The 25502-nt window shown below is 45.3% G+C and overlaps 2 protein-coding genes across 3 annotated transcripts in view; one reads left to right on the top strand and one right to left on the bottom strand.

The window, feature by feature from the left end:
- Positions 1–1135: 1135 nt before the first annotated feature.
- TOMM34 (translocase of outer mitochondrial membrane 34) lies at positions 1136–5163 on the bottom strand. Its single transcript, XM_072350129.1, has 7 exons — positions 5006–5163; positions 4820–4919; positions 4366–4518; positions 3458–3618; positions 3094–3238; positions 2402–2528; positions 1136–2189 (listed from the first exon to the last, which is right to left on the bottom strand). Exons 1-7 carry the CDS (start codon positions 5115–5117, stop codon positions 2091–2093), a joined length of 897 nt encoding a protein of 298 aa, XP_072206230.1. The 5' UTR covers positions 5118–5163; the 3' UTR covers positions 1136–2090.
- The window catches only part of STK4 (serine/threonine kinase 4), a 38347-nt gene continuing 17995 nt past the window's right edge, over positions 5151–25502 (top strand). The window contains exons 1-11 of one of the 2 annotated variants that reach the window (XM_072350127.1): positions 5151–5263; positions 6376–6456; positions 7080–7208; positions 8836–8950; positions 9488–9652; positions 10049–10216; positions 10756–10893; positions 11429–11557; positions 11946–11999; positions 13712–13898; positions 24844–25001. In XM_072350127.1, the coding sequence (XP_072206228.1) occupies positions 5232–5263; positions 6376–6456; positions 7080–7208; positions 8836–8950; positions 9488–9652; positions 10049–10216; positions 10756–10893; positions 11429–11557; positions 11946–11999; positions 13712–13898; positions 24844–25001 (1356 nt within the window). In that variant the 5' untranslated portion in view covers positions 5151–5231. The remainder of the gene's footprint in view (positions 5264–6375; positions 6457–7079; positions 7209–8835; positions 8951–9487; positions 9653–10048; positions 10217–10755; positions 10894–11428; positions 11558–11945; positions 12000–13711; positions 13899–24843; positions 25002–25502) is intronic. The other variant, XM_072350128.1, reaches the window with a different exon arrangement.

The raw sequence follows: 25502 nt of genomic DNA, 5'->3' as shown, positions 1-25502 counted from the left end.
ACAGCTTCAGTAGTAGTTCAGGATGAGTAGAATATAGAACAGCCAAAGAAAGGACGTTGATAAAGACGGGAGTCCTTAAAACCTTCACATGAAAATGTGAAGTTGTTGCTTGAATACTCGTGAGCCCAAGAAAATGCTGGGAAGCTCTCAGAGTAGCTCCCTGGTTGAACAACTCAGGGAGGTCTCAGGCTTCAGCAGGTTGAGGCAGGAGCAGCAGTGCACAGTTAAGTCTGAAGCCTAGTTTGGAATAGTCACTATGGTACATGAAGGAGGTAGATGAAGATGTGTCTCTGTGAGAAGCACTCTCCAACTGCCCCATGTGGGTTGCAACATCTTTGCCTGCCTGGAAAATACTTTGTGCAGTCAGCAACACGGCTTCTGTAACGAAAGAGAAGGAGCAGAAGAGAGCTGGGCTGGAAGCATGGTATCATGTTGCTGTGCTAGATTTGGTGGCATTGCACTTACTGGGGAGGACCTTAGAGATAAGACAGCAAAAAGGCATTGCTGTGCTTAGAGGGGGGAAAAGAGATAACGATTGCTGCTGCTTAGAAGCACTGTAATGAATTGTAGTTGGAACAGTGCAGGTGTCTGCCAGCCCTGATAACACAGGGATGTTAAAAGGAGAGCTCTTATTTAAGAGCAGACAGTTCCTCCTTTGTTCAGAGACCTTCCTCTGCTTATCTGTGTATGGCTGGCCTGTGCTTCCCACCCTGAAATCCATCAGGCTTACCTTGTAACAGCCTGGGGACTGATGAGTGCAGGGTCAATGGAGTTAGTGTTTAGAGGAGGGGACTGAAGGAACCAGAATTTGCCCCAGGGGGAGGTGTTTGTTTCTAACCCTGGTGGTATTGCAGCCAATGGAGTATAGCAGGGACCTACAAAGAGCTGCTGGCAGGCCAGTCTTTGTCTTGCAGGAGTGTAACAGCATTAGTAATGCCTGCCTTCTAAATTCAGTTCAGTGGATCATCTGCCTGGAATAATCAAAGCTGGGATCATTACTGTAGGCTGCTGTTAGGGCACATCTGGTGTTGTCCAGCATCATGACTAAAAATGTGGCAACAGAATGAAATAAAGCAGTATGAAAGTGTCCTAGTTTCTCTATGCCTTCCATGCCATATAAAACATACTCCAAGAGTGAAAATAAGCATCATTTTATTGTGAACGGTTCCAACAGGTCATAGAATAACTCCAACTTATCTCTGAATAACTCCAACCGTTTCTTAAACTACCATTTTAAGTCAGTGCCATCAATACTATAAGGAGAAAAAAAAAGTCAAGAAGTATAAACATGCATCGAAGTAGGAAGCCAGCCCTCAATTGGGATGTCCCTGTAACACCCTGTAGCAACTGCTCCAGAAGGCACAGACAAGCTCAATTTTTAACAAAACAAAAACCAACAAAGCAAAATGCCCAAGCACTTATAATGTGACAGCAGTGCACAGCGGACCAAGGCAGGTTGAAGTTGCTGGCGGTTTTCTTATATGTGCAGAATAATTAAAGGTATAAGATCGGAAGCTGCTGCTGTAAACACCTGCCCTGTCACACTATGCAGCAGAAACTGAGCAGAAGGCCAGCAGGTGTCAGGTAGGAGAGGGAACGTGCTCAACCCTGTGCAAATAACAATGACTTGGTTCTAAGAGTGGTACGTAGCATTCCTTGCAGCAGTCCTTTAGCAACCCTACTTAATAGCAGCACAAATGCAGCAAAACTGTCACCTGAATAAAGACTAAAACAGCTCTCAGTTCATAACTTTTCAGAGAGAGCAGCCCCTTTGTGTGCATCCTGGCCAAGTGGATCAGGTCCCTGAGGCCAGTAGGTACAGGCACATTGACTTCAGCCAGGGAAGTTCACCCATATGCCTCCCTCTCAGGCAAATGCATGAAAACTTTGCATGATCTTAGAGCCAGATACACAAACCGTATCAAACAATTATCTTAATGTTCACTGTGGTTGCACAGAACGTGTCACATCTCAGCAGCAATTAAAGATAGATCTCAGTACCAATCCTGCATTCAGATTGGTCCCTGCAGCATCAGAAGGGAGAAGCTTCCTTCTGCAGCAGAAAAAGCTTTCCTTGTTGCTTGGTTACCCTAAGCTCTGTTCAGTTCTTGCAGTAGTCTCAGTGCAGCTGTGTTCTTTGGTTCAATTTTCAACAAGCTGTTGATGTCAGCAATACTTGATTTGTAATCCTAGAAGCAGAATTTTTAAACGTTAGTGCATTGAAAGCGTAGTCTAAGGCTCCTGCTGGAAAACTACATCCAGTGACAGAGGCAACACAACAGCCTGGGACTGTTTTTTGAGCTGCTTTTGAGCACCAGCATCAGTGCAGCTGTTCTAAAACATGTGCTAGAGGGTATTTACGAGCTCCTACCTGAAAACTGGTCAAAAGCTCCTGACTTACCTTCAGTTCTTTAAGTGCCTGAGCACGTCTGTAGAACGCCTTAACGTTTTTAGGGTCTAATCGCAGAGCTTCTGTGCAGTCCTGGACTGCTTCCTTGTGTTGCTTCAGAGTCAAGTAACAGAGAGCTCTGCAATACAGACACCTGGTTGGAGAGCTTTGGTTAAAAGCAGCATTTACTGCTGCAATGCAGAGAACTAACCACAGCACAAAGCTGCACTCCTAGAGCAGGGAATATGCTCAGGAGTCATCGATCAGAGCTCAATACTTAAGGTAAAAACAGCAAAAAGCAGCAAGCAGTTTTTCAGTCTACAAAAGAAAAACCAAACAACAGCAGCATTTTTACAGCAACGTGCTCCTAGCTCTGCCACTCTGGAACATCAGAGTTGTACTCTGAGTACAGCAGGGTGCAATTTGTGGTTCATGGGGCAGCAGACAAATAACAGAATGACACAGTCCTGGCAGACAGGCATTAAAGGGAGGAAGCCCCTGGCAATCCTCAGCTGAGTGGCCGTAGGGCTTGTTGTAGAATCTGATCAAAGAACATTATACAAACTACAGGGCAGATTGTACTTGGGGGAGATGTGTGGGCGTTTCGTTGTTTGGGTTTTATTTAATTCAGTTGTCTGGGACAAACATCAGACAGCCACAATAAAGTGGCTTTTATAGAATGCCAAAAAGCACTTGGGCAGTACCTGTTGGTGTAAGTCGCACACTCCTGGTTCAGCTTTAAACTCTCACTGTACTTCTCGATTGCCTTTTTATGGTTTCCTTTCTTTACGAGTTCATTTCCTTCTTCCTTAAGATTTCTTGCTCTCTCTATGTCAGCAGCGGTCTGGGCTGGAAGCAGCACAAAAAAATACAGGACACACAAAAGTAAGATCAGAGCAGCCTCTCAAAAGGCAAACAGCCCCATCCCAGAGGCAAGACACAGATCAAAGGAACCAGAATGAGCAGCCAGCCCATGTTCCTGCAGCTCTCAGCCCCAGCTACAGACACCATGCAGGCATGGCAGCCTGCCTTGCTGTCTGCAGCCCCACTGAGCTGAAGGGCTCTCACCTGGGTCTGCCCGTGGTGCATTTCCAGGGGGAGCACCTCCTGTGGGGGCTCCTGCAGAAGGGACGCTCCATCTCCTCTGGGCATCAATGGGGACTGTGGGGATGGGTGGGAGCTTCTCACGCCAGTTCGCCCCGTGCTTCTCCAGCAGAGCTTTGGTCATCCTGGAAGAGATGGTTGGTGGTCGCACTCCTGGTTGATAGCACAGGAGCTGGGGGGGCTGCTTTTTAACCTGGCTCATACTGAGGAGCTCATCTGCTCGCTAACAGTTTTACATGCACCTCAACTACAGACAGGGTGTTAAAGAAAGGTGTGCCTTTGTGTCAGCAAGGCCAAAAAGACCACAGGAAAATGGCTGAGGCTGTTAATGCTCAGCCGGGCAGGGGATGTTTGTCACTCCTCAGCTTGGTGAGCTGTGCAGTGAATTGGACACCTCCAAGAAGAGAAAATGACTCCTGCAGTCTGCAATCCCACCTGCAATCCCATCTGCACGGGATGCCAGAACGTGTAAATCATTTTTCTTTTAAAACAAGTACTGGGCAAAGCAAGAAATCATTCCCAGGCCTCCATCATGTGCCTGCAGCCTGAAAGGAGCTGAGGGCATCAGCATGTGCAGGGAGCATGACCCAGCCTGCCCTCTGCACATCAGAGCCTCAGCCATCTTGTTCACGTGCTCAGGACACAGCATGCTCTGACTCATAGGCTTGGGTTGGAAGAGACCTTAAAGCTGATCCACTTCCAACCCCTGCTATGGGCTGGCTGCCCCCTACCACATCAGGCTGCCCAGAGCCTCATCCAACCTGGCTTTGGGCCCCTCCAGGGATGGAGCACCCACAGCTCTCTGGGCAGCCTGGGGCAGCAAACCAAAGTGCAGCGCTCGGAGGCCAAAAGCAGGGCGCAGTCGGGGTTACCTGTTGACCCCATCGTGGGCCGCCTGTATGGAGCAGTCCACCTGCAGCGCTGTCTTGTAGTCCACGTAGGCCAACGTGAAGCTCTCCAGGGCCTCATAGGCAGCCGCTCTCCTGAGCAGGGGCTTGATGGCAAACGGGGTCAGGCTGAGCGCGCTGTGATGGGGAGAGAGAAGGTGACAGCGGGCAGGGAGGCCTCGGGGAGTTCCATAGTGCAGTGTAACCGGCCGTGCCCATTGAGCACTGAGCGGCCCGGGGCTGCGCTCACACACGGCAGCGCCAAACGGTGGGAAACGGGCTGGGAGTCTGATTTTGTACCGTAAGAAACTAAAGGGGAAAGAAGGGAATTCCTTCCACACGGATGGAAACGGGAAGGGCTGCAGCTTTGGAGCCGCTCCCGAGACCCGGTGCTGCCCGTCAGCCGCAGCTCCGTTACCGGCCGTGCGGACGGGCTCACCCGCAGCAGTCGGCGATGCAGTCCCGGCAGGCTCCGTCCCGCAGCTTGCAGGCGGCGCGGTTGGCCAGCAGCACGCTGCGCTCCTCGGCGGCGGCTTCCCCTGCGCGGCACACGAGGTGCGGTGAGATGCGGGGAGGTGCGGGGAGCCCAGCCCGGCCCGGCCCAGCCCGCCCCGCCCGGCGGTACCTGCGTCGTCCAGCACAGCCAGCGCCCGGCCGTACAGCTCCGCGGCCGCCCCGAACTGCCCGCGGCGGAACTCCTGGTTACCGGCACGCCGCAGATCGCCGGCGCTCTCCATCCCGGGCCGCGCGGGGCTGCGCGGGGCGGTAACTTCCGGCGGCGGGCGGAAGCGGCGCGGGGCCGGGATGGAGCAGTGAGGGGAAGCGGGCAGGCGGCCTCGTCCCGCGGCGCCATGGAGACCGTGCAGCTGCGGAACCCGCGGCGGTGAGGACGGGCCGGGGGCAGGACGGGGCGGCGGGACGGGGCTGGGGGCGGCGGGACGGAGCCGCGGAGGGTGGCGGGGCCGTCGGTGTGTTCCCACTCTGCGCTCGGGCTGCGTGAGGGCTGGGGACCGAGGGGAGCGGCGGAAACAGCACGGCATGTCATGGCACGGCACGGCACGGCGCTCCGTACGGTACGGTAATAGCGGCGGTAGCGCTGCGGGAAGCGGCTGCCTCTTGTGCTCGGCCTCTCGCCACTTCCTGACTCGGCGGCTGGTTTCCTCCGCTGCAGGCGGCCATTGTGCGCCGCCCCGCGCTGCCTGGCGATTAACGGGGCGAAAAGTGCCGGGATAAGGAACCAGAGCGGGGCTTGGCGGCTGCACGACCGGCTGCACAACCGGCTGCTTCGGTCTGTGTGCGCTGTGTCCTTGTAACGGGTTTCTCGGCATCGCAGGACGGCTGGGCTCGGATGGAGCAGCTGTCAGCGGAGTGAACTGAAGGAAACGCAGCTGGTTCTCGTGTTGTTTTGTGTGTGGGATCTCCTTAAAGTGGTACTGAGGGTTGGGTTGATAAGCAAGGGGTCACAGTGCAACTCTGAGCTGGCTCTTCCCCTTTTGTGCGCTGTCTGAACCAGTGTCTGAACTAAAGGTAAAGCTGTATGAGTGAGATCAGCACAGCGCTGCCTGCTTCCTCCTAACAAACATCTTACAGTACGTATGGAACGCATCAGAGAAAGCTGCCTTCTCTCCTGCGTGCCCTCAGTGTAATGTACTTTGCGTACAGGACTGTGAACCTTAGCGGATATGGTCAGTAGCTGCAGGAGACTGCTGTGCTGTGTTGGGGTTTGGCCACCAACACACAGATCTGCGCTGCATCCTGCAAATAGGGGCTGTAGATGTGTGTCCGTGATCAAATCCTGTGCTCTGTAATTCTCTTCTGCTGTCAGATAACGTTAACGTTTGGTCTTTTGATGATGGGAAATAAACTTATTTGATAATCAGCCTGCTTTATACTAAGCCCTTTGTAAGTTTAAGTGGCGTTTCTTAATGTTTCTGTTTCAGAAGAGCCCAAACTGCCATAAAATTGAATGAAATTTCTCTATTCTTACATACGCAGGCAGCTGAAGAAGTTAGATGAAGACAGCTTAACCAAACAGCCTGAAGAAGTATTTGATGTATTGGAGAAGCTTGGAGAAGGGTATGTGCTATGTGACCATGTGCCTTAGGTGCATTTATCAAAGAACAGATGCGTGTAACTAATATGTGCTCGATGGGCTTTGATTTTTCACTTCTGATGATCCTGTTACTGTAGTAGTATGTGGCAGTGTAGCAGCTGCAGCGACCCGAGGCGTTGTAGTTCATCCCCAGTACCTCTGTAGGAGGTCTGTGTGATGGGAAGCAGCTTCTGTTTCCTAGGGCCACTCATGTTGGGAACAGCTAAGGAGCATGTCTGCCACCTTAAGCACTTCATTTATAAAACAAAAGCAAATAGTGTCTGTTGATTGAGAGAAGCTTTCTGACCTGAGCTGTGGTTCTTACTGTTGTTCAGTGGTACCACATGCCAGAGAAAGAGAGAATTGGTTTTACTGGATGTAGCTGTGGGCACATCATGGTGGTTGGCTCCTTTCTTCCCATCTCAGCACGCTGCTGGTGTTGTTACAGCGTATGCAAGCTGTGGGTTGATTATGTAAATAAACTGAAGAATTATCTTAGCAGGAGGGTGATCTGTTTTTTCTTCTCAAGTCTGCAATTGCAATTATTTTGCTTTTTGTGTTTTGAAAGTATCATTGTATTCACTATGTTTAATATTCTGTTCTGCAGTTCCTATGGCAGCGTGTTCAAAGCTATTCATAAAGAGACGGGTCAGGTTGTTGCAATCAAACAGGTTCCTGTGGAGTCTGACCTGCAAGAGATTATCAAGGAAATATCCATAATGCAGCAGTGTGACAGGTAAATGTGTACTGCAAAACCCATCATCAGTATGCAAAGAAAATACTGACTGTGATCTGCTATGTAGTCACATAAAAGCGATGATGTTGCCTTCAATGTTTTTTGAAAGGCTGGACTTGTACAGTCAAGTTACCCCGTATCAACTGAGTCATGTTTGGGTAGTGTTAACCCAAGTGAAGGTAAGACAACAACAATTCAGCTTGCGATGTGAGAGCACTAAGCTAACTAAGTGAAATAACCTTGCACCTGCTGCCAGCACAGAGCAAAGCGTGTGAGCAGCTCCTGCAGTGCTCCTGATGCACCATAACTTCTGGGCAGCAGTGATGAGGTCGTGTGTTAGACCAGTTCCTTTGTTCAAAGGGGCAGTGAATTGCACACAAGCTTTGGTATATGAAAATGCTAGGAGAGAGATTGTTGGTTTATCTTGTTTTGAAGAGGCATGTGGATGAAAGCTGCTAATGCATGACTGCTCTTGCATGTGCACAGTGTACGTGTTGTCATCGGCTTAGGTGGCAGAATTGTACTTACAGTGCAGGTTGCAGTGCGTGACAAGCTGTCTGCTGATGATAGCATGCTAAGAATAACTTATAGGCTGATGTTTGGCTCTCTGGTTGTCTGCATGTTTCTTAGGGGGAAAAGTCCTTATATGAACTTGGCTGGACAAGGGCAAGGGCTGCAGAAGACCTTCTGGCAGTGACTGAAGTTTAAAACATACAAACTTCTTCCTGTGATTTGGGTCCAGCCTCAAGAAACGCTATTTTGAGGGAGTTTAGGAAACCATTTAAAATAAGTGACATCAGCAATAGAAAACTACGTTCCCAGAGCACCAGATTTTCTTCTCAAACATTAAAGAATACACCGGGCTGGGAATGGCTTCTCAGTTTTGCTGGTCTTGAACTTCTTCATTAGAAAATATCTGGCAGAGCTTAGGTTAAATGTGCTTCTGTTCTTTAGCGTTGTCCTCGCTAAACCAGACAGTTCTCTCTGTTAGCTTTTTTGCTTTACCTTTCCCAAAGGATAAGTGGTCATTCTGACTGTGCCATACTTTGTTGTTCATCCTCTGGGCAGCCCAGTAGTTGACTATATGGGAAAGATGTAGGTTGTACTTAATTCTTAACATAAGTTGCATTTCTGGACTGATTAATAGAGCTAAGAAGGTGAATGTTCCTCATAATGACCACAGTAGCAGTTTTCCAGCTTTTGACCTTATTTAATCTTTCTGTTTGGTTTCAGACACTCTGTAGCAGCTTTACCAAGGTCTGCCATGGTCTGTTTCTCACTCCATTGATGCTCTGCCTACTTGATAGCCACAGTTCAGGGAGCAAAACCAGACTGAAGGCTAATTGCTCCTTGTTTCTGCAGGATTTACTTTCAGATGTTTTAGCCCCCTGAGCTGCCTTTGTGACAGGTCACAAGGACATCACTGCTAGGACAGACTTGCATGACTGTGCTCACTCACTGTAGACTCAGGCTGGTGTGAAACACTTGGTCAGGGCTTCAGTGGCACTTCCATGTCTGAATTTTTAGAACCTGCTTAGGGAGGCTGCAGTATTCTTCGCCTTTGCTTATTCAGTTGTGCTGGTCTCCAGTATTTGACCCTTTGTTCTTCTTTTTTCACGTTTCATAGCCCTCATGTGGTGAAATATTATGGCAGCTACTTTAAGAACACAGACCTGTGGATCGTCATGGAATACTGCGGCGCTGGATCCGTGTCTGATATTATTCGGTTACGAAATAAAACTGTACGTAGTCTCCTCTGAATGCTGTGAATGGGGAGCAGGAGTGGTAGCTCAGGAAGCTGAGCAGCACGTGCAGTGCTTTGGGTGTAATTCTCATAGGTGTTTTAACATCTGAAACAATCCACCACTGCAATGTGGGGCCTTTGTTCTCCTGAACATACAGAGGCTCGTTACGTTGATCAAGTTTGGGTTGTTTGGTTAATGTAATCAGTTTGTGTGGTTTTGGTAAGGTGTTTGGTTGGCTTTCCTGCAAACCCAGATGGATTCAGAATTGACAGACTGCTTTGCCTTGCTCTGGCTTTGCAGGGTAAGAATTACTAGGTGTGAAAGGCTGTGGTGCAGATGTGTAAGTATGCTGATGGAAAGCTAGTTCTCATATGTAAGGTTGCTATCTAGAAGTATGTGTACTTCCCTATTAGTATGGCAACCTTTAATGAAGGCAATTAAATAACAGTCTGTAAATCTCAGGGAGGTATAAACTGGAACACCACTGTGTTCCATCTCAGAGACCGAGAGGTTGACAATAACACTTCTTTTTAGCTTACAGAGGAGGAAATTGCTACGATAGTACAATCAACACTGAAAGGACTGGAATACCTGCATTTTATGAGGAAAATACACAGGGATATCAAAGCTGGAAATATATTGCTAAACACAGAGGGACATGCTAAGCTTGCAGATTTTGGAGTGGCAGGACAACTCACAGTAAGTAAAACCAAGATGATTATGTACACTTCAGTTCTTCTTTCTAACATACACATAAGCATCATGTGCTTGTGGAGACCTTGAGACATTCAGAAGTGTTTTTAGCACTTTACATCAACATAATGAGACACTAAAACAGCAGCAAAGCTTCCTCTGTGGGAGCTGTTAGGCCTAAGTAATGGTTTGTAATAATGTTTGCTGTTTGCTTCAGTTCATGTCTGACATCTGCGAGCATATTTCAGTTTCTCTCTGCAGCTCTTCATATCTTTAACTTGCTTAATCTGGTAATATATGTGTGTGCAGGTGGAAGATAATTAGGATTGTAAATCATTAATGAATGTTTGTGGCTAATAACAATTGCCATGGTCTGGATCTTTATCCTGCTCTTCTTTTCAGGATACCATGGCAAAACGGAACACAGTTATAGGGACCCCATTTTGGATGGCTCCAGAAGTGATTCAAGAGATTGGATATAATTGTGTTGCAGACATCTGGTCGCTGGGAATCACTGCAATAGAAATGGCTGAAGGCAAACCACCATATGCAGATATTCATCCTATGAGGGTGAGGACTGTGACTTTAAAATGTATTGCGATGCAAAAGTGATTTGCTATTACAGCTGGATGAGTGATGCATCAAGATGCCATCTTGTTTATAACTTAGAGGAAATGATTTGCTTTCTGTCAGTTTGTTGTGCCTTTGATTAAATGAAAGATGGAGGAGGAAAATCATGATCCTCATCTATCAAGACACAGCTGAATCCCCCAGTGTTAAGTGTGAAGAAAGATACTTTATGCTGTGGATCTTACAAAATGATTCTTTTTCTTGCAAGAAAGCACATCTTTTCACCACTTTAAAACGGCAGATTCACACCTCTTGGAGCAGATAATGGCTCAGACAGACGTGTAGGCTCCCAGTGAGAACAGCCTGATTTGTTGTTCCATCCTCTGAGCAGCTTAATGTATAAAATATTGGTACAAACTCTTGAGAAGCAGCAAACTTGAAACATGTATCATTCTTTAGTGCCTGTGGATGTTTTGATTTATTTATGTTAGGAGATTTTAAACTCTGTTTGGAAACCTGGAATATTCTTCTGTTTTTAGGCGATTTTCATGATTCCTACCAACCCACCCCCAACGTTTCGGAAACCAGAGCTCTGGTCAGATGCTTTCACGGACTTTGTGAAGCAGTGTCTGGTCAAGAGCCCCGAGCAGCGTGCTACTGCGACTCAGCTCCTGCAGGTCTGCCTTGTCGTGGGAGAATGGGAATGCTAGGGAAGGCTTGCTGTAGTGTAGGCAGTGCTGTGCCCATTCGGCTGTTTTCATTTCTTGGCTTCTCCTTCTCGCTACACATTTCACTCTCTAATAGCTGGTGTAAAAACCTTGTACCCAACTTCAGCCTTTCAGTTCTTCCTTAAGATCTAGTCCAAATTCATCTTCCTGTCTTTGTGGATGTTTTTGTTTGTTGGTGTGTTGTTTTGTTTTTTTTAACCTTCAGATTCTCACCAGCAATGCCAAATAACTGGCTCTTAACCCACCAGAAAGGAACTAGATGAACCTTAAGGTCCCCTCCAACCTAAGCCATTCTGTGATTCTAAGTGAAAGTAACTGCTCAGAATGGTGCCTGCATTTGTAGTTGGTTGTCGACAATTGAGCTGGTGAGGAATAAGTAGTGCTTGTGGGTGGGGAATGAGCCCCAGTAACCCCATGGTAATGATGTTCTATTGCTCTGTGTTAGTTCAAGTGCAGTGCTTACTAACTTTAACATACCACACAGCATCCATTTGTTAAGAGTGCCAAAGGAGCGTCAATTCTGCGCGATTTGATTAACGAAGCGATGGATATCAAACTGAAACGCCAAGAGGCACAGCAGCGTGAACTGGATCAAGAAGATGAAGAAAATTCAGTGAGTATTTAATAGCTACAATACACAGAGCTCTGCCTCTTGGACCCCGCATAATGCTAAGCTGCTTTGTTCCTTATTTTTCTAATGTGTTGTTCAGCTGCCCATGGGTTTTAGATCTGCTCAACCTTTATGTTTGAATGGGGCAGTCAGCAAGTATGACTTTGTATTTAGCTCAGAGTGTAGTTAAGACCTGCCATTGACTGTGAGTAAGTAGTAGCACATACTACAGACTTAGTATGAGTTTCTGATTGGATGATATTATTTATGCAGCAGTGAGAAATGTTTCATTGTAGAGTCAGATCTTATATTGCTCTCTTAATACAAACTAATGCGTGTGATGCACTATGATATAAGTGTGTTATGTTGTTTCACTGTTGTTGTGCTTCAGAACATCCCTTATAGAAACTTTGTACTACACAAGAGCAACCGCCAGAAGTATGAGGTGAGGGCATGACAAGCGTGCAGGGGATTGCTGTGAATTTCTGTCCTGGGTGCCTTGTTCCAGTGATTACAGCATGTGAATACAGAAAGCATGTTGAAAGCTGTTTCATGAGCCTCTGCTTGCTTCAACCTGAATAAATGACACGGGCAGCAAAAGGCACCGTGTGCTACAGTCCTTTCCAAAGGCTGGACAGGAGGAGTGTGTTGCACAGTAAAAAAGATGCTGTTCATCTATTTTCCAGTTTAGGACTGCGTATTTATTCAGCGTGGAAGTAATTTTATTGGCTCTGTTGCCACGATGTTGACCCAAAGAGTACTGTCCCAACTGTCTCTCATTTGTTTCTGGGGTGGTGGTGCAGAGAGATGGCATCTCTGCAGAGGAGCTGAGTGGTCTCTGTCTGGGCCTGTTTGTTTTTCTGAAGCTTCTGTTCTCTGTGTCTGCTAGCAGAAAAGTGTTCTCAAGAGCTTTCAAAGTGCTGTGGAAATTTCTGCTGTAGTTCTTTGTTAAATGATGTGTAGCAAAGGAATTTATTGCTTCCTCTCCCCCACTCATCTCCACATAAAACATGCTTCTCTTCCATTAACATCTTATATAGTCTTTCCCTCCTCGTGCTGTTGGCTTTGATATTTGGAGATGCATTTATACAGATGTGCTTAACAGAGCAAAGAAAATGCGTGGAACACCAGAATGTGAAAGGTGTTCTGCCAGTGACAATTGGGGTAGGTTTAGTACAAGCTGGAATGCTCTCTGTTTTCCCTCTGTCACTAATTCAGACTAGCAAGCCCAAGGTTTGCACATAGATTAAAGAACTGTGAACTTAATCCTCAAACCAAAATATGAGCTTTATTTTTTTAATGTTAATTTTCAAGATGAGGTGCCCAGAAACTTGTTTTACCACATTTAACAGGTACCGCTGCTGTAGGCTTAGGAATTGATTTCTATTGCTGTTGTCCAGCTGTACATTGCTGGTAAGCTAAGTAGATTGTAGTCATTTTGACCTCACTCTTCACTACTACTGGAACTTGTTTCAGAAGTCTCTTTTCTTGTGGGTTCAGTCACTTGAGTTTTGGCAGCAATAATTCAATTTCTGCAATACTGATACCCGTTAATAAATGGTAGGATAAGAAATAGTTTTCATCTGATACAAAAAATTGATCAGGCTTTGATAATTCAGTTCCTTCTTGGTTCAGTTTTCTTCAGTGCTCCTGAATTTTATAGAAATAAAAGCACCCAGATGTTGCAAGCAGACTTCTAAAATGGAGGGTAGTGGCTTTTCTTTGGTATGCCATGCACAATACAGGCTGAGAGCTGCTGTTTGTAATGAATGCCTCCTCAGTGAACTGTAGTACTTAAGACAGGGTTTTAAATCAACTGTTATAACTGTCAGAGTGAATAGAAACATTGATGACTGAATGAGGATTGCAGTCTGTTTAGGGCTGGCTCACCAGGTCAGCAATGAGATGCTGGTTCTGTTGAGAAACTTCCAGTGATTGTTTCTGTTTTTATTTCACGCTTTGGCAGTATGAAGAGTTTTCCTTACTTATTTGGAGATATCAGGGAGAGACCTTAGTGTATAACATAAAGTGTTGCTGGTATCCATCTGTCTCTGTCAAGATCTCTGAATTAGTAAGATTTTCCAGTCTCTGTGAATACAGCCACTTTTCCTTGGACTTCACCATCAGTAAAAATGTACTTCTGGTATCTTTGTACAGGAGGAAGATGAAACTGATTCGGGTACCATGGTGAGGGCGAGTGGAGATGAGACCGGTACCATCAGGGTGGTCAACACAATGAGTGATGGAGCCAATACAATGATAGAACACGATGGCACCTTGGAATCCCAGTTGGGTACGATGGTCATAAACACCGAAGATGAAGAGGAGGAGGGCACCATGAAAAGTAAGCATCTCTCAGCTGAACAAACTGTTCTGAGGTGCTCAAGTTGAAATTTGTGCCACCTTAATAGAGAAAAGCTTGATAAGACTATAAACGTTTATCACAAGGTGTAAGATTTAAAGTGATGATTGCTGGTAGTCTGTGCAAGATCTGGGGAAGAGCTGAAAGTGTTTATTTAATTGAAGAGCTGGGAAGGAGAATGAATCTCCTTGGCAAACTATATCTAGGAGGACAAAAACCTCGTCAATTATGAATTCTCATAGAAGTCTGTGCCCACAGAGTTGGTAATCTCAGGAGTTTAAGGCAGAGGTGGTCACAGATGGATCAGCTGGCTGGCATGGATGTTTGCTCAAGGACTGAGGAAAGTGCTGACTGGGGGCTCAGCAGCTGTAATGTAATGTAGCTTTCATAGGCAGGACTTGTTCTTTAGGCTCTTGCAGTGTTTCCAGAGGCTGCTTTGGCTGTCTGATTATTTTAAGCTTTAACTGTTGTGGGAGGGGGGAGAAAAAATTCTCAGCGAGAGTTTGGAAAAATCATTTTCTTATGAAATTTTGCATTGAAGCCTTTTTCTATGTGGGTGCCCTCCAGTGTTTGTGAGGGGATACTGCTTTATCCTGACATGAAATTTCAGCAAAACCTGCTCCAGGGTTTTTGCAAACTTTAGCAAACAACTATCCAGTGCTTTAGAAATGGAACAGAAGTGGAGGTGTCAGCCCATGCGACACAGCCAGGGGAATAACGCTGTTGGGTGTTTGTGGAGTGAGGTGACCAGCAGGAGGCAGATGATGCTGAGAGGACTTTAATACTCAGCCAAAGAGAATGGGATGTGTTAGCGCCTCCATATCAAATGAAGTTACTGTTTCTGTATGACTAGAAACTGTGTGTGCTGTTCTGTTTCATGATTTCCAGCAGAGGCAGTGGGATGGGCTGCCCAGGGAGGTGGTGGAGTCACCAACCCTGGAGATGTTCAAGGAAGGTTTGGATGTTGTGTTGGGGGACGTGGTTTAGTGAGAACTATTGGTGATGAGTGGATGGTTGGACTGGGTGATCCTGTGGGTCTTTCCAACCTTGGTGACTGATTATCTCTGGGCTCCTGCAGTGGCTATCAGAGCTGTGTCAGCAACACAGCGGTGCTTCAGTTGATCTCTGTGCTTAGTAGGTGTTTATTTTCTCACCTTCTTTTTAAGACCGCAGTGCTTGTAACTCAGAAGCTCGTGTGCAGAGGTTTGACACATCTGATGACCTTTCCTTTGCATGGATTTAGAGCAGAAGCTGGAGGGTATTGTCTACTAATATGGTTTAGCATCTAGCCTCAAGAGGGAGCTCCAGAACAAGCTCTAAGAGCGTAGCTCTGCAGCTGGGATTTGCAGCCAGGTGTGGAGCAGAAGTGCTTGAGCAGCTCTGCATCCCACAGGAGGCACTTGGAAGCCTGGGGCCCAAGTGCTAGCAGTCTGACACTGGTACCACTGCCACGGTGAGAGGGTCAGCACAGCAGTGTCCAGTGAAACCCAGCTGTGCTCAGCACGCTGCTGCGGGTTGTGCTTCATTGCTGTAACTGAATTCCAATAGATAGTATTGTATGATAGTAGTGAATATGATTGTACCAAACTGAAACTTGGCTTTTCCTTAGCGCCTTACCCTCTTTCTTCCCCAGCACCGTAATGCTGACATTCTTGTTCTTGCACACAGAGGTTCTGTAATGGTTTCTTAGGCACACACAAGAGCAATGTCTTTTAGCAGCTTGCAGGTATCTTTCACATGAATTGCCTACAGCTCTGTTTTTTCAGCCATCTCCATATTCATGTTTGCTTAACATGCAGTTAAATTGATTTAACTGTAAAGCTCATCTGCCTGCTGCAGAGCTCTCCGGAGCAAATTCCTTTTGTGATCCCAAACATAAAAGTAATAATGGTATTTGGAAGCAGTTGAATGTGAAGAAGCTCCATTGATTCATATTTTTGAAGAAGTCAGTGTTTTACTTGGCAGCTTGTGTTATGACTCACAATAAAACCTGCTTTAAATCAATAAAGAAGTGCAGATATTTCTTGCGTGGCATTAGCAGGAGAGATGAGCTTTCCTGGGGTGGCTGCAAGCCACCTTCCTGACTGCAAGCTTCTGAGCTACACGTCTTGCTCTTCTGAGAACAAAATCCCATCTTTTGCAGTTTGGCCTATTTGGTTTTTTCTTTTTAATGTAAAAATCTTTGAGACATTGCAATACAATGTATTAGGTGGCCTTGTCTTAGAGATCTCTAGCAAACAAGTTCTGATAGCTTCCCAAGTGATTCTTGCTTGAGTCAGCTCGTGACATTTCAGGCTCAGAGGAGAAGCATCCTTATGTTGTAGCAATGTTGTACATGATATGAAGAAAGTTCTTTTTGTTTTGTGGTCAACTGAGCTGCACTTCCATTTGCTTAAACTCTTTGCTTGGCTTTTTTGTTCTGGATGCTCAACATAAACATTCAGGCAGCGTTAAAAAATGTCACCGCGACATTCTCATATGCATTTTCAAAGCACTCAAGTGATTGCATGAAACTGCAGATACTAAATTGCACTGTGACACATTTTACTTACAAATCAATAGCTACCGGATTACTTATGGATTGCAGTTTAACTGTTCTGTGAAGACTTGAGCTGCAGCTGAAGGACTTGCAGGCAAGCAATGATTTGCAGTGAGGCATTTCCATTGTGTTTGGCAGTGCAATAAGTTTGAACTATGGATAGGCCTGCAATCATCTTCTTAATTATTCTGTGTGAGAATGTGTGGTGCTGGTAAGCTCTGCAGCGTATTCTTTTACTCCACTCTTCCTTCTTTATTTGCTGTAGGTCTTTAGATAGTGGAAACTTGGCATGAATCTGTCTTCTCAATTGAAAAAGTAGAACATAATTTTATAATAAAGCGGATGAACATATTGCCTTTCTTGGACTGTAATGTGATTGGATCCAAGAGGAATAGGATCTAGTTTATCTAGTGCTTGAGTCTGTCTTATTTCCATTGTTAAAGTGCCTCTTGTTTAAGCACGAGGCAATGCTGCAGAATGAAGAACTGTCAGCAGTGATGTGAGCTGAGCCGTTGGTTTTTGGGTCAAGAATTGAGGGGCTGGGAGAGGATAGAATTGTGGGTGTGAGGTTTGTTGTTAACATGCCACACATTGTGGTGATCATCTGGTGTGGAGATGGGCCAGAAGCCCTAATAGCACCGTTAATACTACCCTGCTAATGTTGTGTGCAGGTGAACGCTCTGAATAGCGAATGTTTAAAATGAAATTGCTGGGCTCAGTCCTTAACATTAGGTCTTGGTTTTGTTATGCTTTTACCATATTCACACCGCTAGGCTTGGTTGTGTCCTCTAAAACAGATATTCTTTTTGAGGGGAGATTGGATTTCATTAGCAAATTAAATGAGCTGAGATGCAAACTTGGCAATTTCCTATTAGGAAAATGATCCAGAATAAGCTTGTTAGTCTTGGTGGATTTGCAGGGCGTTCAGTGGATGATGCTTAAACTGGAGAAGTGTTGCTGCCAAGGTTCTGGAAGCTTTCCAACCCCCAAATTAACCTGTAATTTGTCATATAAAGCAGTGACTGCTTTAGCAGTAACTTGAAATGAACAGAAAAAAATAAATGCAGATAGCAAAGTGTTTGTGATTGCATTAATATAATATTCAAGTAATATATGAATGGCATGCAGCTGGGATAGCAGTAGATGGATCCACATCAGTAGTTGGCTGAGGCTGTTTAGGTGCATGTTACCCAGATGGATAATGTAGGTGTTGGAGGGAATAGCTTTGTGTTTTGTCAAAGACATTGGATATGTTTTGCATCCATTTCCCCTTGCAGACATAGCAGCTTCTTACTACTTAGCATTATTAATGCCCAGCGGTACAGTTTTGTATTTAAAGTAAACGGGTCCATTTAGGCATAATTGGACCATAAACCGTTCTCTGTGTTGTGCATTTAAATAGGACACTGTTAATAGAAACACCTCCATTGATTGAGTCCTCCTCTCACTGTAAGAAGCATTATGCTGCCACTCTTGAGTTGTGGAGAATATAAATCTCCCCAGACAAGTCTTCCATATGTGCTGGTATTTTTACTTTCATCTTAATAGCAGGCTTGCTGGCAGGCTTTGCATTAAACAGCAGGCAGCCTCATTTGTTCAAGAATATTAGGCTGAGTGGACATAAGGGCGGTATTTCTGATCAATGGGAGGAGCTGTATATACTCTCATTTTTGAGGGAGTATTTTTTTTCCCTTTACGTGAGTGCTGGTAGAGTGTTGGACTTGTGTCCGGCCTCCACTGTTGGAGCAGCAGTTAAATTCAGGCTGAAGGATCCAGAAGTTACCTCTGGGATCAGGGCTGGGTGCTGATCCATTTTCAACTGCTGTGTTTGACGGAGCTCTAAGATGGGGCTGATGATCTGTTTGTATTTTCAGAGACACTGAAACTGGAGAGAGAGATGCTTGTGTTTAGCACAGCTGTTTTTGCTGGTCGTAGCTTATTAAGCACTCCTGCATTGGTGATGGTGGGGGTTTGAAAGCAGAAGAGATGTTTTGCTTGATGAAGATGGGAAGTATGTCTAAGTACTGAATGGCATATTGCAGGTAATGCATTTCAGGAGGCTCAACCAGGAGACAGAGTAGAAGTAAACCACTCAATGCATCGGTTTCCTATGTCTAGGTACATTTGCGCATCCGTACAGGCAAAAGCTGATCTACCTTTCTCTTCCAGCAATAAACTCGCTTCCTATTGGGTCAGAATAAAGCGTGGGGAAAGATATAGGTGTGCACTGGAAATCTGTGGAGGAGGAGAAAGGAAGCTGCTGTAAACTTGTAGTATTTTTGGCTTTTTTTATCTAACAGAAATGTTGGGTATCCAGGAGGAGGCAGTCTGCTCTTGAGACCCTCACAGCACAAAAGCCTTTTCTCCTCTTTCAGCAATTCTGTACACCACAGATTGGGATGAGTGTGTGGGTGCTCTTTTCCTTAGATGTCTCCGCATTACATTCATTAAAACAGATGAGTTAGGATAGCCAGCATTGATACTGACGGTCATTCAGGAGCTCCCCTGTAATCGCAGGGTCTGTCAGACACGTTCTGCTTTGATTTAGTTTGAGATGGGCCATAATTATGGGAAGGCTCATCCTCATAAGCTTTGACATGTATCAAGTGTTATGCGGTCTGCTTTTAATGTGAGGAGATTTCAGCTCTTATCGCCACGGGTTGAATTCATTAATGATGGAGCACTTTTTGCTCTGGTTGAATAAATTGGCATCTCTCTGCTGTGCTGTATGAAGTGACTCAGTCCTATTCATACGGTACAAATTATGCTGTCCAGCTGCTAGAGTTCATCTGTGATCTCCAAGAAGTAGCCTGAAGCAAATAAAACTACACTTCCATTGGAAATGTTAATATTAATGAAGTGTTGCTTGCACGTAATGATCAGGCACTGTCTGTGCATCTTAGATACGTGAGCAACTTGTCTCAAAGTTACATAACTCAAACCAAAGCAGGCAGAGAGTGCTAAGACTACAGGGGACTAAGGCTGTGAAACGAGAGGTCAGTGGAAGATCTGTGCTTATTTTAACCACATAAATGGAGGTTGAAAACAGACATGAGAGCTATTTAAATGAAATAAATAAAGGGGACAGTGGTTAGGAGAGAGGGTGAGCACTATAGAGAATAACATAGAGGCTGCCTGAGGGTTGAGACTTGCTCAGGAGCAATTGCATGTGCACAAGTAACCAATAGAACTTGGACTGAAGGTGAGAGGGCTTAGCTCTAGCAGAACTGCAGGCTTGTTGACAGCAAGGACAAACCAAAGCTATTGCCTTACGGTGGATCTTGATCCCTCAGTGAAAGGGTCTGTGTAGTTGTGTACATGACAGCTGTTTCTCCCAGGGGACTCTTTGTGGCCTTAAGTCTGACAAAAGGCTTTATTTATTTAGAGTGAACAAGAGTGGTGTTCACTGTGTCTGTGCAGAGCTCAGTTCTGAGCTTGTGCTCACAGGAGACGTAGAATCATAGAATATCCTCAGCTGGAAGGAACCCATGAGGGTCCCTGAGTCTAACTCCAAGATGACTTGTTAGCCTGGGGGAGCTTGCTAACATTGTCATATAAAGAAAGAAAAAACCATATACCTCAAATTCAAGAATGAAAGAACGTAATTTGTTCTTATCAACTGAAGGATCATGAATTATTTTATTGTAAAGTTATCTTCCTGGGCTTTGTTCAAGGAGCTGGTTGTACTTTCCTTAGTGCAAGTGAGTTGGTTTAAAACATTTGATCTCATTGCTCCTGACATCCTGTTAAAACATGAATATCTTCCAAAGCTGACAACAGTTGTCTTTCTAAAGATTGCAGCTTCCTGGAATCCTGACAAATATGTGCTCATGTACCAAGTATCTGATTTTAGTTTGATATTGCTAATGTAGTAATTCATCACTTCATGGTTGTTGATTTAAATTACCTTCTTTATAGATGAATGGTCCCCTTATGAAACTGTTATGAGTGCTGGTTCTTAAAATCTACGGCTAGATCCAGCAGTGGTTCAAACCGTATTTGTGGTGGGATCTCCTGGCTGCTCCCAGTCACTGGGCTGCTTCCTGCTGCTGTGAGAGAAGGGAGGAAATCTCTCACTGTGGCTTCAAGAGTAGGTATTTTAGATAATGCAGCATTAACTTCAGTGCCTTGAGTAAAGTGTAGATGTGTTCCTGAGGTTATGGGTCTGTCTCATGGTAGGCTGCATGATTCTGGGATTTACTCTGGCTGGTGACAGATATTGCTTTGAAGAGGGAAGAGTAACAAAACGGGGATCCTTCTGCTGTCAGATCGAGAAGAGTAATCGTACAGATAAGCAGCAATGATGGTGTCATTGCTCAGTAAGCTCCTGCAGTCAGATAGAAGGACTTGGAAGTCTACTTTCCTTCTGAAGATTTCCTTTGAAGCTCACGAGCTTCTGAAATGTTTCGGTCGTGAGAGATAATTAGACAAAATCAACGAAGTGAGTACTTTCATTTCTGGGACTGGATGATTCTGAATGATCTGCTTTCACTGGCGCTCCTTACTTTTGGAGGACAAGCTAAATCTTGTGCCGGTTTAATTGGCTATGCTATTTCTTCTTTATCATTTCTCTTTCTCTGCAGCACCGTGTGGAAGTAGCAATGCCTGGAGGGCTCTGCACACCTCCTTTGTCCACTCTTGCTTGGTGTGAGAGATCTGTGTGCTGCACTCAGCCTTTGCTGTCTTCTGGCTTATCTAGGCTGTTGTTTTCCTGGTCTTTTCTAAATACGAATTGATAGCAGGCAGTGTGGGTATGAGGAAGGCTTTATGGTATGTATAAGGCTTCTGTCCTTTACTGTAGGGCCGAGCTGAACGTGACTTCACAAGTACCGGGTGCTTGGTGTGCCCAAATCTGCAGTTCTGCAGTCGGCTGGGCTGGTTCCAGCAGAGCTGCGGTGTTCCATTTGTGTAATTAATACAGCTCCTAAAAGATGACTGCACATCTCGATGGCAGGCTGCTAATGGCTCCAGAGAGCTCTCACAGCACAAACCTTATACGCTACTCCTCAGCTTTCAAAATAAATGCCCAGAGAAGCCTTTTTTTGTCACTGCAGGATGACCTTCTAATAAAAGGCGCTTCTCTGCCACAGCTGTGATCTCACTTTCTGTCAACTATTTGTATTTTAGTCTAACCTTACAAACGTGGAAACTGAAATGCTTTTTGGCACCGACGTGCTTAGTGCACTGTCATCCTGGCAGCACCTGATCCTGCAAATAGCAGCGATGCAGTTTTGTCTTCAGCTGCCTGTTACCAAAACCTTAAAAGTACAGCAGTGTGATCCTTCTGTTCAATTAACAGGGGCTCATCTCTGAAAAGATGGCACTGCATGGGTGACAGGAAGGCTGTTCCAGCTTCTGCAGGGCTTTGGGAAGCCTCACTGTGCTCCTCCTGCCCGGTCCGGGCTGAGTAAATCATGGCTGTTCTCCATCCCAACTTACAGCCCATTCTTGCTGCACCCTTCTGCTGTGCCATCTTGGTTGCTTGCACTGATGAGGCCAAAAATGCTGTGGTACTCTCAGGATTATAAACTACCACTGCCACTTCATTTGCTTCCTTCTCTGCCTGTTTCATATCAGTGTGAAAGCAGAAGTTTTAGTAAATAAAACTTATTTTCACATGTGCCTTGTGATAAATTATGGAATCGTTAGGGTTGAAAAAGACCTGTAAGAGCATCAAGTGCAACCCCAACCCACCCCACCATGCCCACGTCCCTCAGTGCCACATCTCCACGGCTCTGGGACACCTCCTGGGATGCTGACCCCACACTCCCTGGGCAGCCTGACCCATCACCCCTCTTTCTGAGAAGGAATGTTTCCTGATATCCAAACCGAACCTCCCCTGTTGCCATTTGAGGCCATCGCCTCTTGTCCCATCCCCATTACCTGGTCACAAATATTGTAGTTATGGGTAAAACACAAACATGGGGAACTGAGTGTGTTGAAGTCACACAGTTATTCTCCTGTACGAATCGATAGTCATAAAGAAACTGTGCAATCCAAAGTCAGCTGTGTGGGGCATTTGCTTTCAGATTCTCCTTTGCTAGTAGTTGTTCTGTAAGTGTACAGTGCAAGCTTAATGTAAATGGCTTTTTCATCTAGGAAGCCCAAATTAAATTTGAGACCCAAGCTGGCTCTCGGTAAGCTGTGTATAGATTAGCCTGGGTCATTAGGAATTCATTTGTTTTGATAAGCTTTGTCAGTGCTAAACATTGCCACGATTGGCTATAGCATTAACTTAGCCCTGCTTCATGCGGGCTGGGCTGCCAGGATGCAAGTGGTGTATTTACTTCATTCTAAATAAATGTTTTATCACTTTGCTGTAATTGGATTGCTATTGTATTTCAGTAATTATTCCCAATAGCAAATCTGTTCTCTCCTTCACAGACGTTTCGTGACTGACCTTCATGCAGTCTGTCTGAAGACATCTTTCATGATCTGGTTCTGCATAAGTTGTTTTTTTGGGGGGTGTAGGTTTTCTGGTTTTGTTTTTAAAGGGGAATTAATACTAGGGATAGACTAAATGTGTTCCTTTCAGCGTGTCTGCAGACAAATAACTTCCTAAGTATTCAATGGCTGAACAAGGAATTGGAATGCTTGTCTGAGGCTCAGACATCTTGCCAGGGGAGTTCTGGATCACTGGATGGCAATTTTCTGCTCAGGAATGATATTCTGTGATTAAATCTTAATGGATTTCTGGAGGAGGTAATACTTTTTTTTCCAAGAGGAAGGCACTGCTGAGTCTCTTGCAGCCCAGCATCTCATTTGTGGTAGTCCTCTCTTGCAGTGCACCGTGCAGACCCAGCGAGCTGCTCCAAGGGCAGCTCTGTTTTCTCTGTGTACTTCTGGGGCTCTGAAGAGCTGGTTGGTTGCCTGCCAGGCAGATGGGGTTTACTTCAACCGAATGGCATTCGGCAGTGAACCTGTTCCCACAGTCTGGAGTTGTGCACATGGTTGGCAGTTCTGCTGCCCGCTCCTGTTAACTCTGGTGCTCAGACCCCCAGTCCTGCTTTCTGAAAGCTGTGGTTTCTGCATTGGCTAAAAAATATGTTTGAAGGAGGTGGAGCTACTCTGCTGCCTAAAAATGGTATTTTACTGCAATAGAAACACTCGGTATTGTCACAGTGCTCACCTCACACGCTCATGGGTTTTTATGAGGTGTTTCATTGTGAAGATCAGCACGGTGGCATGAAGTTCTGAGTAGTCTTAACTGCATGTTTGGTGCTGGAGGCATTTTGTTTGATGGCTTGCTAGGCTCGTTCATTGTAACGGTGCACTGAGGTGACAGGAGTAGTTCAGGTGATGTGGAGGCTGGAGGAAATGGGAGAAGTGCTCATATCCGTGGTCTGACCAACTGCATGACATCCCTGGTTACCCAGTGGGACTACAGTTGTGCTGGTTCGTTGCTCTTAATGGTCAGCAGTGTCCTTCCTTTCATTGCACTTCTGCAATGAAGGATGATTTAGAAATGCTAGAGCAAGGTGGGCCCCATTGTGCTGAGACATTGTGCTCAGAGCTGTCTGCTCTGCTGCCCTATGGGTGAACGCGTTTCCCTGTGATGGTTCTTTGGGGGTTTATGAGGCTGCTCTTCCAAATCAAAGTGTATTCAGGTGCTTATTGAGACTGCTCTGTTTCCTTTTGTTTCCTTACTCATTTGTTATTGACCCAAGTTTCTTAAACGCGGTCTGAACTTGGGCAGTTAATTTATATATGTGGTTTATTCAAGTAATCCAATCAGTTCAGAGGAATTAACTTAAGAAAAACAACTACTACACAAAACAGCAACAACCACAAAACAAAGAACAGTTAACTTGATAGTTACCACCTGTCTCTAAAAAGAAAGCTACTTATCAAATTAACTGATACTTTCTACCCAAGAAATCTAGAACCTGACTTCTCCTAGGAGCCATTTGTGAGGCAGATGTGGCAAGGCTTACTTTTGTACCGCTTCATTCATGAATATAAATGTGGGTTTGTGCTCGGAAAATAATGCTTTTTGGTTTTGGCACGTGTAGTGTTTGCAGCCTGCGCCCTGGTTGGGATGTAGAACTGCAGCAGTAGGTGGCAGCTTCCATGCAGCATTCAGTGTGCAGAGCTTGGTTTGCTGGTGGCACGGTTTGAAGGACAGATTGCAGCTGTGGGGCCCAAGGTTCCGGTGCTGTCATCACATGTGTGGTGGACCTTGAGCTTCCCTTCTACGTTTCTGGATGGTTCAGAATAGCTTTCTATCTGAACAGCTGCCGAAAAATAGTGTTTCAGCAGTACTGTGTGATTTAGTGTGTGCTAAAAAGATGAACTCTCTTTTGGGTGTGATAGAAGGCAGCATAACTGAAAGTATATATTTAAAACAACTGTGCTTTTTGGTTTGTTTTTTTTTTCTTATATTTCCAGGGAGGGACGAAACGATGCAGCCAGCCAGACCATCATTCCTGGAATACTTTGAGCAGAAGGCGAAGGAGAATCAAGTCAATAGCTTTGGGAAGAATGTGTCTGGCCAGACAAAAAACTCATCTGATTGGAAAGTACCACAGGATGGAGACTACGAGTTTGTAAGTCTACACTACGGAATGCAATCGATGTGACAATCCTTAAGAATTTTAGTGAGAGCTGCTGTAAGATGACTTCTTGTTTTAACAGACTAATGGGAAACTTGAGCGCTTTGTAATTGCCAGTGCATTTGGATGGGTCATTTTGAAGGATTTGTTTCCTATAGGTAATTCTTGGTTATCGTAACCAGTCGTTATCTGTGTGTGTGTTTCTTGGTCAAGAGCGAACAGGAAAAAGGAAAGCCTGAGGACATTAAGGTAGAAACTTTGATGCCTTCATTCCCCATCACACATCCAAAATAAAATAGAACAGTAGGATTCAGGGTGGTAGTTGGAAAACGTTAATCCTGAATGCAGAGTGGCAAAAAAAACCACCAATAAAAACAGCCACAGTGCTGCAACCATTGAATTTCCTTGGTTTTCTCAGGCTTCAGCGGTAGATTTGGGGTTACTGTGTGAGCATCGAGCTAACCTCTTTTCTTACAAACTGCCGTTTCAGTCTTT

The sequence above is a fragment of the Excalfactoria chinensis genome, chromosome 15, assembly GCF_039878825.1.
Source record: "Excalfactoria chinensis isolate bCotChi1 chromosome 15, bCotChi1.hap2, whole genome shotgun sequence".
Lineage (NCBI taxonomy): Eukaryota > Metazoa > Chordata > Aves > Galliformes > Phasianidae > Excalfactoria > Excalfactoria chinensis.
Note: the sequence above shows the minus strand (reverse complement) of the source record. Positions and strands in the feature narration are given on the sequence as shown.